The sequence below is a fragment of the Cyanistes caeruleus genome, chromosome 1 (genome assembly GCF_971803275.1).
Source record: "Cyanistes caeruleus chromosome 1, bCyaCae1.hap1.1, whole genome shotgun sequence".
Lineage (NCBI taxonomy): Eukaryota > Metazoa > Chordata > Aves > Passeriformes > Paridae > Cyanistes > Cyanistes caeruleus.
In genome coordinates this window covers 152,963,928-152,982,639 of record NC_141701.1, presented here as the reverse complement: position 1 = coordinate 152,982,639, position 18,712 = coordinate 152,963,928, and the positions used below count along the sequence as shown (strand labels likewise).

Sequence of the window (18,712 nt, the reverse complement as noted above, 5' to 3'; positions counted from 1 at the left end):
GAAAATGGAATTCTACCTCCACAATTCCATGTGTTTGAGTTTCATAATTCCCAATGTAATTCCCCATGGATCATAAGCCATCACCTCTAATTTTTCCTCTAGAATCACTGCTGACTTGCCTTTCTGTGGAAGTGCTTGACGCATGGATGCAGAGTTCAGGAGCTTGTTTATGGCTTATCCTGACGAGCACAAATGAAATCCAAACACCCAGAATTACAGGGAAATATGGATAAAGTTTATAAATACTCCTCTTCCCTGCAAATCCCTGGCAACCTCCCATTTACCTTTTACTCTTAACCTCTGAATTTTGACCTTTGGCTCTTGACTTTAGCTCTCTGAAGCTTGAGTCCCTGATAATTGACCTTGAACCACATAACCTTGGAAAATTAACCCATAACATTGCACCTTGGACCCTTTACTCTTGATCTTTGAACACTGACCATTCACATGTGACCCTTGAAGTTTGAATCCCTGATTTTCAATTTAACCATTGACCCCTGACCTTTTGCCCTTGACCTCAGCCCTTTGACACTGTCACAACATCAGTATTACTGACCTACAGTGATTTCAGCATATGAATGCTACCATAGTTATCTCACCCAGCCGTGTCAATCCCACTATCAGTCTCTATATCCCAGCCCCACAGTGATTTCAGCTCCAGTCCTAGTGACCCTTTCCCTGCCCCAGTGATTTCAGCTCTTGGCCCACAAGCTTTATTTCACTGCAAGCTCTCTTCTTCCAGCTCCAGACGCATGTTTCTCCAATGCTGCTGTCTGAAACTTCCCCAGCTTCAAGGAGCAGGATCTTCCTCCTTTCTCCAGCACGGCAACATTTCAGCTCCCAGCCTAGGGCCTAGAAGCCTACCCCAGAGTCAATATCCCAGCCCCACAGTGATTTCTGCTCCAGCCCCCTTGTCCCTCTCCCAGATCCACTATGCTGGTCCCACCATCATTTCACTGCAAATCACAGTATCCCATTCCAAGCTCTACAGCCTATTTTTCATTTTCACCCTGAATCCAATTGCCACCACCAATATGCCAGCCCCACAGTGATTTCCTCTCCAGCCCTACAGTGGCTATCACAGATCTGGGCAATATCCCGGCATTGCCAGCATTTCAGACCCAACCTTACAGTCCCCTTTTTCAGTCCCACCCATCCTGCTCTATTTCCAGTGACAGGACCCAGCCCCAACATCCATATCACAGGCTACATGATTCCAGCACACAGATCCTACAGTCCCTGTGTCAGCCCTTCAGTAGCAATCCCATTATCTGTCCCTATCCCAGCCCCACAGTGATTTCAGCTCCAGCCCTGGAGAGCCCTTCCCAGCCCCAGTGATTTCAGCTCTTGGCCCACATGCTTTATTTCACTGCAAGCTCTCTTCTTCCAGCTCCACATCCGCTTCCTTTTCCCCTGCTCTGCTAGATGAAGCTGTTCCAGGTTGAGACAAAAGGGTCTTTGTTTTGGTTCCAGCTCTGTGGTTTCACCTCCAGGCCGAGAAATGCCACTCCAACCCCAAAGCAATCTTTACTGTATTTGCAGCCCTTCTCATTGTGTACCATTCTATGGTTGCTTCCCACATCTACAGTCACTATCCCCTCAGAACAGCGTTTGCAGCTGCAGCACTGCAGTCCCCATCCCAGCCCCAGTGATTTCAGCTTCAGTCCCACAAGCTTTATTTGACTGCCAGCTCTTGTGCTGCGCTTCTGCCTCCACATCTGTGGAGTGCCACATCATGCTGCTTTCTGGCTCTCCAGGCAGGATCTCTGTTTTAGCTCTAGCTCTCTGTGGTTTGAGCTTAGCTCTTGAACCCACATTCCAGCCCCAACCTGACCATCCTTACTGCAGGAACAGCTCTGCAAGGCCCTATGCCAGCCCTCACGGTGATTTCAGCTCCAGCCACGCAGTTTGCATCCCGGCTCCTTATTTGCTATCCCAGCCCCACAAGTTTCACCCTAAACCCTACCATATTTCTGTCTCCTCCAGCTCTGCTTCCTCACAGAATTCTGCCTCAGCAGAAAGTAAGACATGGAAAAACAAAACCCCCTTTCTTAACCCTAAGCCATTCCTGACATGACAAAACCCTAACGACGGAGTGCACAGAGAGGGGGTTTTCTTCCCAAGGGAATTTGGAGAGATCAATTCTGGTCCCTTGCCAATACCTACCGTAAAAACCAGAACAACTCCACAGGTTTTTGGATTCTGCACCCAGCCCTCCCAGGGAATTTCCTGGCAGCTCGGGGTCCCCTCTGGGCAAGGGTACCCAGCACAAGCCCTCCCCATTCCCCGCTCACCTTGCTCCTCCAGCGCAGCGTGTCCCTCCCTCTGGCGGGGACCTCGGCGTGCCCCAAGAGACACGGGAGCCCCCCAGTCTCCACCCCGTCCCCCTCAGCCTTTGCTCCTCACCCCCAAATAAGGCACAGAACAACTCCAACTGCCCTGGACAGCAGCACCTTGCTTTATTGGAAGCCTTTCTAGGTCTAGATCCCCTCCCAAAAAGGAGCTGCAACAAGAAAAGGGGGGCAGGTCCCAGAAATCCCTCCCCCGAAACCCCAGGCACAGGCCAGAGGCAGAAAGAGAGAGTGGTGACACAGAGGACACAGGAAGAAAAGAAAGAACAAAAGAATGGGGTGTAGGATGAAATAGATAAAACAAAATAACAACAACAAAACAAAAATACCAAAAGTAACAAACAAACAAACAACCCCACTCAAACAAAAAACCTGGGGTGAGAGGGATTGAAAAAGAACAGACACAGGGAACGGGACACAAGGATCCAGCAGGAAACAACAGCACGGGGATCAGCAGAGAGCCAAAGGGAATAAAAAAGGCACATGAGTGAGGTGTGGAGAAGGACACAGAAAAAGACAGACTGCAGAACACACAGCAAGGACAGAGGGATGCAGAGACAAAGAGGGAAACAAGGAGCCAGAGAGGAAAGGACCACACCAGGCACCGGTGGGGGGAATACGGACAAGGTGCTTCTCCCTTCAGTCACTCCAGCAAGCGCGGCTTCCCTGGAATTTCACATCTCTTCCAAGCACAACAGGTGAACAAATAGGTACTCCCAACATCTCCTTCCTTTGTACTTTAGGCAGCACAGATCTGCCGGGAGAAACAGCAATTCAAGGGCAGATTTAAAAATGGAATTCCCACTTACCATCCTCTCCGCCTTTTCTCCAACTTAGCCCTGGGCTGGGAAACAAAAAGACAACAAACAAACGTTAAGGTGTCTTGAGAATGCCCAGGCCTGGGAGAAAGCCCTTCCCACCACCTTCCTGGCCTTTTCCCACTCTGAGGAGCTGTGGAAATGCACAACCAGACCCGAGGCGGACAGCCTGGGATGTTTTCTGCACACCAAGCGCCACCACCTCCGAGGACTAGGAGCCTGAAGATGCTCTGAATTGCAATTTACAGGGTTTCTCAGGGTTTCTCAGGGCTTCTCTCTCAGTGAATCCTGCATGGGACAAACAAGTACTTTGTGCACAGAGGAAATACAAGTCACTATTTTCAATACTTAAAATATCGCTGATTACAGCAGCGAGCTTCATATGGCCTCCCTTACTTATGGATGTATTAGAAAAAGCGGTTTCAGGTTCCTTCTTTTTGGATCCCAACTCCAAATGCGAAATTTCTCACGACTGCTCCTGAGAGAGGCAATTGAAACTTCAGGAGCTCAGGAAAGCGACTCTCTCCCCTGAGTCATATCTCACCTGCCCGAGCACCCGCGGTGCTTTTATGGCACGTCTCTCCTTGCTTTCCACGTTCATTTAGATGTAAGAAGATTGCAAGCTCTACCTCCAGCCCCAGCCGCATCTTCCCTGCGCCCCCAGCACTGCCCCACCTGCTAGGATGCTGCTCCGCTCTGCTGCGCTGCCCCTCGCCGTGGGGCCGAGGCGGAAGAAGCCGCAGGTTTTGTTTCCCGGGAAAGGCTCTGCCGGGCCCCGCAGCTCCTCCCCGGCTCCGTGTCCGCCTTCGCCCGACGCTGCCCCCGCCGCACTCCGCCGGCGCCACCGCCCTCCTCGGGGCTTCTCCCGGGACCTGCCGTTTTCCGCTCACCTTCAAGCTCGCTGCAGCCACAGCAACTCCCGCCCTCCCCTCCACTGTCCCCTCGCCCGCCGCTGCCGCAGCCGCTGCCGGAGCCGCGCCTGGCGCTCCCGAACCGCTCCCGCAGCCCCGCAGCCCCGGGCCGGCCCCGCCGGGCGCTCCCGAACCGCTCCCGCAGCCCCGCAGCCCCGGGCCGGCCCCGCCGGGCGCTCCCGAACCGCTCCCGCAGCCCCGCAGCCCCGGGCCGGCCCCGCCGGGCGCTCCCCGCGCTGCCGGCAGCGCCGCTCTCCGCCAGCAGGTGGCACCGGCGAGTCACCGAAAGTAGCCGCGCGTGCGTCACTGCCGAGCCGGCGGTGCCGGGGCCCTGCTCAGCCCTCGCACGGCCAGCGGGACGATTTAGGGCATTGAGCGAGCAAATGCCAGACCACAATAAATCATCAACAAGTTGCAAGACTTCTTCCAAGTTTCTCTCCAGCCATTCGTACATGGAAGTCCGTGACTTTCCTGCTTCCTTCTGGAAAAATGGAAGTATTCCTCAGTTGTGGAGTGGTTCCAGTCCAGTCCAAACACCTGATGAAAAACGCATCTGCTCCCTGGGTGTCAGGAAGAGCTTTTCTAGGTGAAAGAACTGAAAAAAACTTGGTATAGTGCAAGGTTTTTGGTTTTTTTTTTTCTGGAATAAGAACACAGGCAGACAGCTTGTCAGGACACACTGCACTCTCTTTTCCAAATACAATTCTGGCCTCCTTTGCAAACTGCCTCTGCCACGTGGTTTTCTCCAGAAGAAATCAAGGCATTTCTCTGGGCAATTTGGAGATCATGTTTTCACAAATGAAAGAAAGTAAAGAAATATTCCAAATAAGAGCCTTTGGGGTCCTCTGGGCTGAATTTGGAAGGGGACATTCATTCCCTGCGCTGCAGATACACCACAACCTCCAACACAAAGCAAAGATGTCAAGTGAGGTCTGAAAGCATCAGTTTGACAAACCTCGTTGTCATTCTTTTTTTTTTTTTTTTTTTTTTAAGTGACTTTTGCAATCAAAGTCTAAAGCTGACAAACCACAAATGTTCCCAGTGCCCTCCAGCCACTCTGGAACAAAATCATATTCCCAGCCAAACAGACAGGTCAGAGGGGTCTCCTCTTCAGAAGCTCCTAGCCTGATACAATGACATATTACACATGGTAGAAGAAACTACATTTGTTGTTGTTTTTTTTTTTATTTAAGCAGAACCTAGGGACAAGCACTATAGAAGTGGCATCCACCTATTTGCTACCACAGTGGAGATGATGACTGTGTAATTTCTACACCACCTCTCAGCATCCAAGCTTTAGCTCTAGGCTGTCCAGGAGAAGAGCCACATCTCTCCAATGGAAAGGATTTCTCACTTTTTGAGTATGGAAATGGCTGAAGGTGGAATCTAGAAAAAGGATTTCACAAGAAAGATCTAAGGTGGAACAGTTCTCACCTTTGTCAAGTCCCATTAAAACCTGTAATTGTTTGCATGTCTTTGTGTGCATTCACAAGTGAAGAGAAATCCAAACACCAGAGATCATTATCAGGAGCAGAAAGAAACCAAGGTACAGGTCTTCATTAAAACACATAAGGTTAGTGCACGAGATACAAAGAAACAAAGTATTTATTGTTAAAAGCTGTTCTAGGAATCACTCAGCATCATACAATGGCTATGGTGGCTACAGAGTAGAGAGAGTCTCTCTCTCTCTCTTCCCCCTATTCTTTATACATGTATTTGCTCACTCTCGCAAACTCACTGATGTATTTTTTAAATGGAGTTCCTCTCTTCAGTGAGTTTGGAAAAGATGTTTATAATACAGGATCTGGCAGAACAGATACATTCTATTAAACAACAGAGCAGTTACAGAAAGGAGACTGCTTTCTTTAGTAAAAAAGAGCCTTCTTTCTCTCCTTATCTCTTCATATTGCCATGAAAGAGTTCTCCACACAAAACCAGACCAACAACCCCCAAATACCTGATTAGCATTTTGGCAAAATTAGGAGCCCTAGGATATGCACCAATATTGATTTATACACTAATATTTTCACTTGGCTTCCACAGGATAAGTTCTAAACAATGTGGTGTAAAAAACCTGCCAGCTGAGACGATGTCTGCACTACAGCTGCCAACCCTGCTATGTCGAGCAACTGAATCCCTGCTGGTAACAGTGAAAATGCTTCGATAGTGCGTCTCAAAGTTCCTTACAAAACTTTTGGTTCTGTCCTTGCCTCCCACTTCCCAGGCTACACACCGACTGTGACTGTCTCTCCCAAAAGCTCTCTGTGTCCGCACACACACGAGCACACAGAATGCACAGACTCACGTGGGCTGTGCTATTTCCAAGAGTGCTTTGCACGTTATCTTGTGCTGCGTCTTACTGCCGCTTCAGTGGCACTCTGCTCCATTTTTTAATTTTCTTTCCCACTGTTGTATTCTTCTCTTTATTCCACAACCAAACATTTGCTTCCCCTTCAATCTCTAAGAAACATTTAATCGGATTCCTGCTTCATGGCCAACAACCCAGAAGACTAAATAAAACTGTTTCTAACCTGCCGTGTCAACACTCTTGCTCCAAGATACATTTCCCTACTACTGGTACTCCAGAACTCTGTTGAACCCTTTCCTAGTTTGATGCCCTATTTTCTAACAATCTATATTATCATCTATACATGAACTATTTCTATGCACAGAATGTTTTTTTACAGTATGCATAGATCTGTATTGTACTGTGGCAACTGAAGACCCCAAAACATCTTGTCATCTTTTATACACACAAAAAGACAACCATCCTGAACTTCAAATGAATTCCTCATTCACAGTCTGCCATAATTACCTGACTGTTCGGTGCCGCTACCTTTCATTTTCAATGCTCAAGCAACACTTGGTGTAGTTGCTTCCAGTATTGCTCCATTATTTCTCTTCAAATAAAATTTTTGTTTTGCACACAAGCTCTTAGCTGTACCTGTGGAACAAAGGACAAAATTTTTCTCTGTCTGTCTTCAGTAAAACACCCAAACAGTTCCTGAACACAGGAAAAAGGCATCAGGATCTCAAACCCCAGTTTAACCAAAGGAAAGACACCTGACAGCTATTCCCAAGACTCACAGGTAGTGACCAGTCTTTTTTTATAGCCAGTGAAATATTTAGATTCTGGACTGCTATCTCCAGTGCCATCTTCAGTGGCCGATTCATGCACACACCCCTTTCAGTATAACACTGCTGCTTGATAGAGTTTCAGCTTTCAGTGACACAGTTGTGAACACTGGCACCAACACCACATTAGTTTTGTTAATTTGCTCTGAAAGAGACTTGGAACCAGATCCATCCAATTAATTATTCAGAGGCTCTAAAACCAGGCTGGACTCCAGTATGCTGTCAGCTGTGGCAAATGACTGGTATTACTCTCAAATATTGGCTACTTCAGCAGGAAGGTTCTCAAAACCCAGAATTCCCTGGCAGACATTCTGCAGGCATCTATCTCAGTCCTTCTCATATCTTTGCCTATTTTTCTCTGCATTTCTTATTCCTGCAGACTGAGCATAGCCCCTGAATGTAGCTGCTCTGTTTGCCACATACAGACAAGAGTTTTATACACCGAGCAGCATGCACACAACAGACACAGCAGCATAACAAATACGGAAGCACAGTCGCAGATGGCCCCCACTGTTTTTTACTCATAATGCTTGCCTGTTGCCCAATTAGCAGAGTCCTAAATGAAGTAACATTTCTAGTCAATCACTGTGGCAGCCTCACAACCCCTAAGTATAACCAGTTTAAGACTGCATGATTTCACATTTTAATGTGGAAAGAGGTTTTAACACAAAAGGGAAAAAATTCCAAATCAAGCCATTCCCAATAAAAGGCCTCAGACAATGAGGGACTGTCATACTTTTTCTCACACCAACAGGTTTTGTGTGAGAGTACTGCCATCACATAAATTCAATCAAAAGTAAATTTGCCAAGACATCTCTGAACACAAATGATGGACTAAAAGCTATGGCACTATTAATGTGAAAACAAAGATATTAAATGCAGGGGTAAAGAGAAGACTATCTCTTCTGTGACTGAACAGAAGAAACTTTTAAGTTAAAACTAAGAGAGAAATTGGCAAAGACAGCAGAAAACGCAATACTAGAGAAAAAAACACATTTATTCAGAAGAGCTGCCTTCTTTCCGTACCACATGTGAATTTGATTCTCTTTCCAAGGAAGTGAAAGGAGGTGAAAAAGAGTAACTTAGAAGAGGATTTTGAGTGCCACATCGAATGGACAGTTATACTTTGGCAGCTATTTTTTGGACTAGAAATCCTTTAATTACAACTCATCTGTGCACTACAAAAAATGAGGAGGGGAAGGATTTGAGGAAGATGTCCCTGCTTCCAAGTAATTGTTCCATAAATTCCCATTGTCTGAATTTGTTGTACATTTACAAAGAAGATGATTTCCAAGGGATATGTTCTCTGTGCTATTTAAGGCTGATAGTGCTTTATAACTCAACAGCATCCAAAATAACCAGCACGTATCATGTATGGGAGAGCTAAATAATTCATAGTAAGAGGCAGTTCACCGATGATCAGAATGTGAGGCCAATCCAGGGACTCTATTAACCTCCTGAAGTAAAGAAAAATCTACCATGTGACATGAAGTCAAGCTTCTTGGATTCTACACCAAGAATCAGGAAGTTCTTTTCAGTGATGAACCCTACAGTCACACACAGAAACATTAAAATAATCTGGTATTTTACATATGTACCTATTGTTAATATCTCCTGTGTTAAAGGCAGGCATCAGCAAAGCACCATTACATTATTTTAGCTTTCTCAGAATGCCTCATTTGTTGCTAATACCACTGATATTAAGGATGCATAAGAAGCTCTTATCCCAGGAATGATTCTCTTTGTCTCAGTAGAGTGTATGGGTCATACCCATCTAGTGATATGTGATTCACTTTACCTTTCACTGCTGGGGCAAGGGGAAGAGAAAATATTTGCAGCATCTGCAGAAAAGATGGCCTGACTATATGTCTTTTCTTCCAGACTGGCTCTGCATTCCAGGATGCAAATGCTCCCAGTTTGTTCTTTCAGACAGTGAGATAGCTTCTTGCACTGGTCCAGCTGAAACAAAAACTCTATTCAGGAATAAAAAGCATTCCACAGCTATAAGAAAAACTATCTTGTCTAATTCCAGGTCAGTTACTGTTTGAGACTCTTGTGTACCACAGGGTAAGAACTGCATTTATTTCTCTAAATCTGTAGTCTCCTATAACACCCATCTCAACCTCCCCCATCGGTGCCACCCATGATTCTAAGCATAGCCATTGGGATTTGCTGTGTAGTGTCTAACTTTGCACTAAAACGTAACGATGTGCGTTGATGAGTGAACCTTTAGTCTTCTTTCACACTGACACTTTTATGATGCTGTCTCTGGCTTGGAATGGTTTGAGACACCTGTCCTGGGCAATATTTTCAAGGATCACTCTAAAGCTGGTGTTCTGACTGGTGTGTTGATGGCACGCTCTCATCCAGTCAGGAAGCAGGTCCACGTGTAACAGTGAGCTAAGTAACACTGAGAAGTCCACTGGTTTGGTGGTCATGATGCCAACAGAATCTTGTGAGCAGTACTTATGTGTTACGCACTCCCAAAGATTGTTCCAATTCCTGTCGGCGCTGCTGGATCTGAAAGAAAAAGACACACTGTACAGTTTAGCAGATTAAATTGCTCAGTGGCAGGAGATGCATTTTTAAGGCAGCAGTGTGGATATTTCTTTCATACCTTGCAGTAGAAATATCTGCTCACAGCTTCTTGAGACCATGGCTCGTGATAAAATTCGGCTCTGCGTTCTTCCTCTGGGTTTCCAACCACATCAGTCATCACCTGTGACAAAAATAAAACCATTTTCCACCAAAGCTCTTCTACCACATAGAGAAACTTTCAGATTTACCCAGAGTCAAAATTTCTCTGCATTACACATAAAAATGGTCAGAACTGTTCTCAAAGCCCAAAGCTAATGGACAATGTGTGCTTACTGCCAAAACAGTATCATAGAATGAGCAAATAGTTTGTGTTAAAAGGGACCTTTACGCTCATGTCATTCCCCCCCCGCCATGGGCAGGGACACCTTCCACTAGATCGGGTGCGCCAAGCCCTATCCAATCTGCCTCCAGGGATAGGACAGCAGGGGGGTGGAACCATTCTTATGTCTTCAGCATCACAGAATCACAGGTAAATATAGTTATTGGTATATTTTGCAAAGCAGTGTTGTGGAATCACAACTCTGATGCCAGCAGGGCAGAACATTAATAGAAAAGGCTCTTATGGGGTGACTTGTCAGTCAGGGAAAACTCTGAACAACTATTCCATGAGTAAAGCTAGTGAAGCTCCACAACACCTTTTTAAGTTCTTCAAGTCAAAGTCTGCTTTATTTAAACATGTTTTTAGATGCCTGTCCCCTCTGAATACAATATAAATAATAATAACCATAATCTCAACAGTAGATTTTTGGAAGACTATTCAGTTAACAATAGGCATTTATATAAGAAAGACACAATAATTGTATTAAAATAATTTCATGGATTCAATAATACAACTGATTTTGAGGCATGTCAGTTAAAGAGAGAAAATATGAAACTTTATGAGGAACAAATTATTAATTTTTGCTGGCAGACAACTGAACGTCTTTACATTCCATTTCTTGCATATCTCAAAGATAAGCTCAAGGACAGCTGATAAGATTAAATTATGAACAAACACACAAATTGTGTTCTCATACTACAGGATGCTCCTGCTGAGTTTGACACAGTTTTGAATTCACAGAATACATGAACAAAGCCCTGCATTTCAAACCTACTGTCCGGCCACAAATGGACCTACTACTCCCATGAAATACCACTGTTCCACTGGAACTGGAATACAACCTAAACTATCTTTCCTGCATACTATCTACTCTGGGATTTCATTAGTCCACTCATTGTCTGTCTTCCACCACTTATCCATTCTAAATGTTTGGCTATACACTCTGTGTACATTTAGATAAAATTCTTCCGTTCTGGTTCCACTGTTCATTCTTTTTCAAATCTTAGCTCACCTTAAGATCCCTGCTTTGGGACCGGAGAAGGTCTTGGATGTATCCTTTGGGATCCTTGGAGAAACTCAGCATAAAATCACGTTGTATTTTTAGCTGATTTATGGACTCAATTGTCTCATGAATCTGATAGAAAAGAAACAAACCGGATATTCTTTAATTTCTCCCACGCTCCAGTGTTCATCGGGTCAGCTCTGTTACCATCTTAGTACTCCTGGTAATTTACAAAGGTGACAATTCTACACCACAGACTGATGCAGCCCTTCCTAGGGCTTTTTCAATTCAGAAAGCAGCAACTTAACTGCAATCCTGCCACTAAATTTTGGTTTCACTTGTACTTCTGCAATGCAAGTGTGTACAGCATTCTCCTTCACTTCCTGCACTGAACTTCTGCATGGCATGCAGAGCTAAGCCACGTTACTGCACAATGTAATAACTTCTTGTGTAGAATCACTCTGCCTGCCAAGACTGGGATCTTTGAGGAAAGGTGCTGCATAAATACGCAGTTAAGCAGTGCCCAGTGCAAGAAAGCACCCTTGGTTACTATCATCATCACATCTTCAACATCCTACTGTAATGTTTAAAAACCCTATTTCCTGATCAAGTCCATGTCAAATGAATAGCCGTGACTTCTAGACTTTTTCTTAAGAGAAAACCCGTGAAAGTCACGATGGCTGCAAAAGGAAGAGTGTGAACAATGAGAAATCATGAGTAAATGATTTTGGATGAAATGGAAGGTTTATAGAAAATGAATCATATCTTTAGAAATATTATGGCAGAAATATTAACTAGCAGGGAAGACTGGAGTCAGGGTCCTGTAATGGATAATATCATCAAATATGAACAGGAAGAGGACAGTTCATGAATCATTTGCACATAGACAGACACAAAAGCAATCATTTGCTACCCTGTTCTTCTAACGTTCTAGTTTGAAATAGTAAGCCTATCTTGTTTAGTTTCATGTATTTGTCTCTTTTGCCAAAATAGCTAAGATGACAAGCACATGGGAGAAAATAATCGTTCCCTGATCTGGTTATGCCACAAGGCCACTAGTGTAGGTACTACATGGTACATCAAGAGAAGAGAGCTGTTGTCAACTTAAAATCATTCCTTCTTTGGCAAAATGCTCTAGTTGCACTCAGTGAACTCCATTGGCGTGCGCCAAATTCCCAGGAGGAGACTCCATGGCAGCACAGCAATGCAATGCACAGAGGGTAAGAGGAGCAGCCCATGTCTACTCACCCTGAAGTGACTTCAGTAACTTCACTGATCACAGCTTGCCCTGTGCTGCAGCAAATATTCAAAAAGGAGTAGACACAGACAGGAGAGCAGGTGAGCGGGACTGGAAGCAGAATAACCCTATGCATGCTGCTTGCAAGCTTACATAGACTGGGAACTAACTGACTGAGCAGCTGAAAAGGACAGGCCTTAAGAGCCTGACAGCAAAGACACTGCAACAGCTGCCAGAATCCATTGCATTGCTGCCACCCAGACCCCGTTTAAAACTGCATGAAGACCATAGTTTAACATATTTGTTTGTATTAGGAGTAAACAAAGAGAACCTGGGCCTTGTTCTGAGAAGGCATTTTTGTTTATCCCTTACCAATCCAAATCAGCCATTGACACATGCCAGAACTGGCTAACAGCCCCTAGGACATGAACCCCTAAAACAGCCTGTAAAACCCACTACTGCCTTAAGATAGATATTATTATTTGAAGCGCACATGATCCTCTTCCACTGACACTTAAAACTGCCCAAGCGCGCCAAGTGATTTTCCTGCCATGCATGTTCCATGTTTCCACCTAATGCAGAGAGCCATTCTGCAGTTAGTACAAAACCCACACCTGACTATGAGATTCTCCTAGCTTTGGCTTTGTAATTTAGCAAGATATCATGACTTCTCAATAAAAAGTTAGTCATACAGTTCTGGTGGTTTTCAAGTATCAGGGGACTCGGTACACTACCTGTGAAACTCCACCACCTCAACAACCACGTCAGGCCTAGTATCAAATCCTAAATGGGAATGCCATTCACAATGATGTACTCCCACTGCATTTGGCTGATTGATCCCTTGAAAGCACATGCCCTTAACAAGTCCCCATCTCACAACATTACTGTCTTTGACACATGACACAAAACACATGTGAAGCTACACAATGAGTACATGTACCATGGGATACTTTACTCTTGGGCTAATACCTTGTTATCCAATGCTGTTATTTCCTGTTGGTTAGCTGTTGAGAGAAGAAAACTACTCATCTGGCCCTTTAATGGGTCTTCAACTTCTACATCTATGTCATAACAAGCCGTCTTCTTCTGATCGTTGGGGTCAACACTATAGAGAGTATAACACAAGATCATGAGAACTGCCATAATAAATCAGAATGAATTTCCATCCAGCCCCAGAATTCACTCTACAATAAAGCCTGTTGCAGATGCTGTGAAAAAGTTTAAGAACAGGGTATCTTTATATATTTTCATATTCTAGTATATTTTCTCATCTTTTGTCAGTCAGATTTCAAAGACTTTTGAGCTGGAGCTTTTGCCCAGATCATCAAATTTAATTTCTAACATCCTCCTGAGACTTGTTACACTAAATACCAGTATCATTCTTTGGCTTGTCCTGCCCTAAATTTATATTTAGCTTGCCAGTGTTTAGACTTAACACTTACTTTATTGTTAGACTTAAGTTTCTTAACAAGAAAACAGTCTTCAGTATTTGGTAAATCAGACTTCAATCACTGTCACTTGTAATACAAAAATCCTGGCTTCTCAACCCTATCTGTAAAATGTATGGGTTATGTGCATCTTCAGTAGGTACTTAAAAAAAAAAATTGCTCAGGATGTAATTGAGTTTGACAGACTTGGGGGAGTGGTAGAATTTCCAGAGATGGAATTGCACTAGTAGAGTTGTAAGCAGGTGGAGGAAGGTGATCCTTCTCTATTCTCAAGTCCAGTAAGGACACACCTCTAGTACTGTGTTCAGTGCTGGGCTTCCCAGTGCAAGAGATACATGGAGCTCCTGGAGAGAATTTTGAAAAGGTCCACGAAGATGATTAAGACATTAGAGAATCTCACAGCTGAGGAAAGGCTGAGTGGTCTGGGACTATTCAGCCTAGAAAACAGAAGGCTGGTGGGGAGGGAACTTACCAAAACTTGAAGGGAGGGTTTAAAGAAGATAGAGCCAGGACCTTTTCAGTGATGCCCAGTGACAGGACAAGAGGCAGTTGGCTCAAACTGAAACACAGGAGGCTCCATCTGAACACCAGGAAATGCATTTTTCCTGTAAGGGTGACCAAGCAATAGCTCAAGTTGCAGAAATACCCTCAAAGCCCATCTGCTGTTACCCCAGCCTGGAGTCTCCCATGTTGGAGACACTCCAAAGCCATCTGGACATGGGGGTGGCCAACCTGCTACAGGTGGCTCTTCTTGAGCAGGGAAGGGCATTTGACCAGATGACTTCCAGAGGCCCCTTCCAACCTCAAACATTCTGAGAATCTGTGATGCTGTGAGGAAGCCTGCAAGAAGATGAGCAGCAGAAGGGAAGCTAAGGGAAAACTCAGGTCTGGGTCTGGCTCTGCCACTCGTGTCAAAAGCCACAGAGAAGGCTCCACGTTGTCTTTGGCTCCATTGCTCCTGGCTGAGTCCTGTCCTCAGGCCTCCCAGGGTCCTGAGCCCAAGTCAGTGAGGGCAGCAGGGCTGGACAGAGGGACCCTGATGGGCTGCAGAAACACAATGGCACCTCAGCACAGTAAAGTTCAGCACGGGAAAAGCTCTGCTCCTGGCATAGAATGACATCGTGCAGGGGGACAGGTTGGCAGGAGAGGACTCGGGGGCCCTGATGGACAGACAACAAGTGCAGGAGGAGTCTGTGGGGTAGGGCAGCCACGGCAAAGGTCAGCTGCAAAAGGGGCTGTATTAGCGCAGGTGCTGCCACAAGCCAGCAAAGAGGCTCCTCCTTGCTACGCCACGCTGGTGAAACTGGATCTGGACTGGTGGGCACAGGACCACAAAGATGTGACACTCTGGAGCGAGGCCCACAGAGGCACAGTAGGATGCTGGGGGCTGCAGCAGAGACCTGCCAAGAGAAGCTGCTAGAGCTTCTCCAGCCTGGAGAACAAAAGGGAAAAGGAGATTCCCTGGGAGCATGTGACAAACGGACTGCTGAAGCACAGACAGGACCAGCCTCCCCTTGGAGCTGCGTGACATTAGGGTGAGTGAGAGGCAACAGAAACTCACTGCAGCATGGGCAATTCACTCCCTATAAGGAATTGGTTTGTAAAAAGTCATGATGGTAGTCAAAAAGGGGGAAGCCAGAGATAACCTGTTTGTATGAAAAGAATATTGGAGAGCTATGCTTTGCAGTCTGCTTGTATTCTTTAATAGAGTGGAAAACGTCTCGCTTCTTTGCAGAAATGGAAATCCCACAGAGGTTCTTCTTTGTGCCTCTGATTTCAGTTGCATCAACTGCAATTAGAAGTGCAAGTCAAGAAAATCTCCACTTCTAGCTTGAGGTCAGGTGAGATTTGACTTCTACCAGTTTTAAATTTGATGCATTCAGTATTGTGGGAATCAGAAACCATTACAGAATCTGTATTTTTGATTGCATTCTGCAGGTTTGAGTCTACCTGGTATTTAAAATATTTGTCAAGATCACACTTTTTGTTCATCTCTACTTTATGTCCATTTCAGTGCATTGCATTGTTTCTTCCTTTTTTTCAAAGGTTCCTAGAGCGTGATGCTACAATACTATTATAATTTCTAGAATTAGTTTAGAATACTTCACATTTTTCTCTCTGTGCATATCCTCTAAAACTAGAATGAATAATTGTGATCTACTTGATATTCCTGTAAAAGACAGGCCTGAGGATTTATCTGAATTAAGAGCACTTTTATTTACAATCACTAGTAATGAAAAATTCCCTGTAGTAGTGTGCTGGTTTTGGCTGGGATAGAGTTAATTTTCTCCATAGTAGCTGGTATGAGGCTGTGTTGTGAATTTGTGCTGGTGTCCTGGGGTGACTACATGTTTGTTGCTTGTATCCCCAGTTGTCCATTCTGTTTACACTGGATATGATGTTCTGCACCTTTAAGACTGGTTCCAAGAGCAAACGGAACCAGAGAGAAGTGCAGAGTTTGTTTGCAGCGAAACTGCATTTGTTCCCCTGCATTTCTCTCTCACAAACTGTGTTGTCTGCAGCACAGAGAGTGGGAGAGAGCTCTCATTTGCTTTTTACTTAGTTTTTTTTAACTAGCTGAGGCAGAGAAGTTCCCTGGACTGTGGCTTTTTCTTTTTCTTGGAACTGTTCAAGCCTGCTCTGGACTGAAAACCCAGAAAAAGACCAGGAGCTCACATCTGTGGCTCACCAGGGTCTGGGACGTGGCATTTTTCAGAGCAAGTAGGACTGATAAGAGGGTGAGTGAGCCAAGCTACACCCCACAAGGACTTTCTGAATTTGCCCTCTCTTTAGAATTGAGAGAGGTTTTATTGTTTAATATTATTATTTTCTCTTTTTTTTTATGCTTGTGAATACTTTGCTTGTTAAATAAACAGTTTTTTTCACTTTTCTCTAAGGAAATCTTTTCCTGAACCAGTTAGGGGAAGGGCCGCTTGAATTTGCTTTTCAGGTGGGATGCCATTCAGAGGTTTCGTCCCAAAATTTGCCCTAAACCAGAATAGCTGGAAACAGTTGGTCACACAGACATGTTTTCATCATTGGTGATCACTGCTAACAGCGTGTTGATACCTTTTCAGCTCCTCACGCTGCCCGCCGGCGAGGAGGCTGGGGGTGGACAAGGAGCCAGGAAGCAACACAGCTGGGACAGCTGACCCCAACTGACCAAAGGGATATTCCAAACCATGTGGCACCAGAGTGAGCAGGAGACTGGGGCAGGTGTTCACTGCTCAGGGTCTGGCTGGGCATCAGTCAGTTGGTGCTGTGCAATAGTTTTCATCTGTATTCCTTGTAGTGTTGGATTTTGTTCATCACCATCACCATCACATCATCATCGTCATCATCACCATTTGTTGTATACTGTCTTTCTCTCCCTGTAACCTTTTCAACACTTCCCCCTGCCCTGCTGGAGAGAGGATGAGCAGATGTACTGATTACGCCAGGACAGGCAGTTGGCATATTGTTTTAGTGGCTGACTACGTTCACTCCAAAAAACTGAATGCAGGGCGACAGGACAGAGCACGTGTGAGACCCTGTTTTAAGTTCAGTTGGACCAGGCCCTTAAGTATCCTGGATAGACTTTGAACCTGATTTGAGTTTGGATGGGGGAACTCTCAATGACCACCAGCAATCCCTTCTAGTATAAATTATTCTGCAACTTTACGAGTCTAAAAATCACTTATTTTCTTCAAATTCAGTGACAGGCTTCCAGATTTATTTTAGCTTAACCCAACACTGTGAAGACTTCACTGCAAAAGTGAAGTGAACTGCCTGTTCCCAGGAAATGAATTCTTTCTTTTTCCACACTGTTACATCAGTACTGTTTAAGGTTATCAGGTGCTGTGTGGTGCACACAGTGTATCAGAGAGTGTATCAGAGAACGCTGCTAGGCACAAAGCTGTAGCTCTGTGACACACACCTGTTCTTTAGCTGGTACCTGACAAAAACCACTCCCTCCAGTACCTTTTGTCATCTCTCTGCCCCTGGAAACATAATCATCAGTTTCTTGTCGTTTTTCTCTAAGCAATGACTATCTATCTCTGAGGACCTCAGTTTTTTTGTGGTCCATCAGACAGGTCACCGAGTTGTGCCCCACGTACGTACACAGCTCTCAATCTGCATGGCCACCAAGCTACTTTTTCATTACTCTCTGTTTGATATATTCAAATTAATCAAAAAGCAAATTTTATTTTCATAGCCTATGTAATATTTAAACGTGTTACATATGTTACAAATTTAAAATAAAGAGCCAAATTTTAAGCAAATTCAGAAACATTTGCATAAAAATATATTCTGTAGGAAATCAAATCAGTAACTTAAGTAATAATAATGTCTAAACACCCAGAATCAGAGTTTTGATCTTGACCACAAAGAATCTTGGGAAGGATTGAAATATACAAACAGTAAAGTTGCAATCCCCAGAAGCCTCTTTATCCCACTCCTCCATGTACACAGTTGTCACTTAAATAAGGCACATGCTGGAAGAGCCTTAGAGAGCTGCAAGCTGTGTTTCATCTGCTGTGCCACAAAGACAACTGTTTTGACAAAGACACGAGAGCTCAGTATCATAGTCCCAATGACCTGCTCTGAATCCACGCATTCTTTGCTGTTAATCTCTGGAGATCTCTTGACTCCTTGTCATTCTCAGGATAAGACTAATAGTCAAAGAGCTAACCCAGTCCAAACAAGGCATGCATGGACTGGCTCTGCATTTGAAATCGTAATGCTGATGTACATTTTACATAATATATCAGGAGATTAGAATGATTGCCCATGATGTACAATTCCTCATGTCAATTTTTTATCTCTTTCTGTGGATTCAAATTTTCATTCCTCTCTCCTTAGGAAAAAAGCCCAACCAACTCTCTCAATGGTATTCTAGTAAACATAAAAGC

The 18,712-nt window shown here is 44.6% G+C and overlaps 1 protein-coding gene across 13 annotated transcripts in view; it reads right to left on the bottom strand.

Annotated features, from left to right (window-relative positions):
• Positions 1–2,435: 2,435 nt before the first annotated feature.
• SMARCD3 (SWI/SNF related BAF chromatin remodeling complex subunit D3) overlaps positions 2,436–18,712 on the bottom strand; it is an 81,801-nt gene continuing 65,524 nt past the window's right edge. For 5 of the 13 annotated variants that reach the window (XM_086867786.1, XM_086867777.1, XM_023922106.2 and 2 more), the window contains 4 exons: positions 13,342–13,477; positions 11,145–11,267; positions 9,833–9,934; positions 8,195–9,735 (listed from right to left, as the gene is read on the bottom strand). In XM_086867786.1, the coding sequence (XP_086723912.1) occupies positions 9,682–9,735; positions 9,833–9,934; positions 11,145–11,267; positions 13,342–13,477 (415 nt within the window). In that variant the 3' untranslated portion in view covers positions 8,195–9,681. Of the gene's footprint in view, positions 3,106–5,245; positions 5,467–5,667; positions 7,025–8,194; positions 9,736–9,832; positions 9,935–11,144; positions 11,268–13,341; positions 13,478–18,712 lie in introns of those variants that run through there. The other 8 variants (XM_086867711.1, XM_086867729.1, XM_086867738.1 and 5 more) reach the window with 3 other exon arrangements.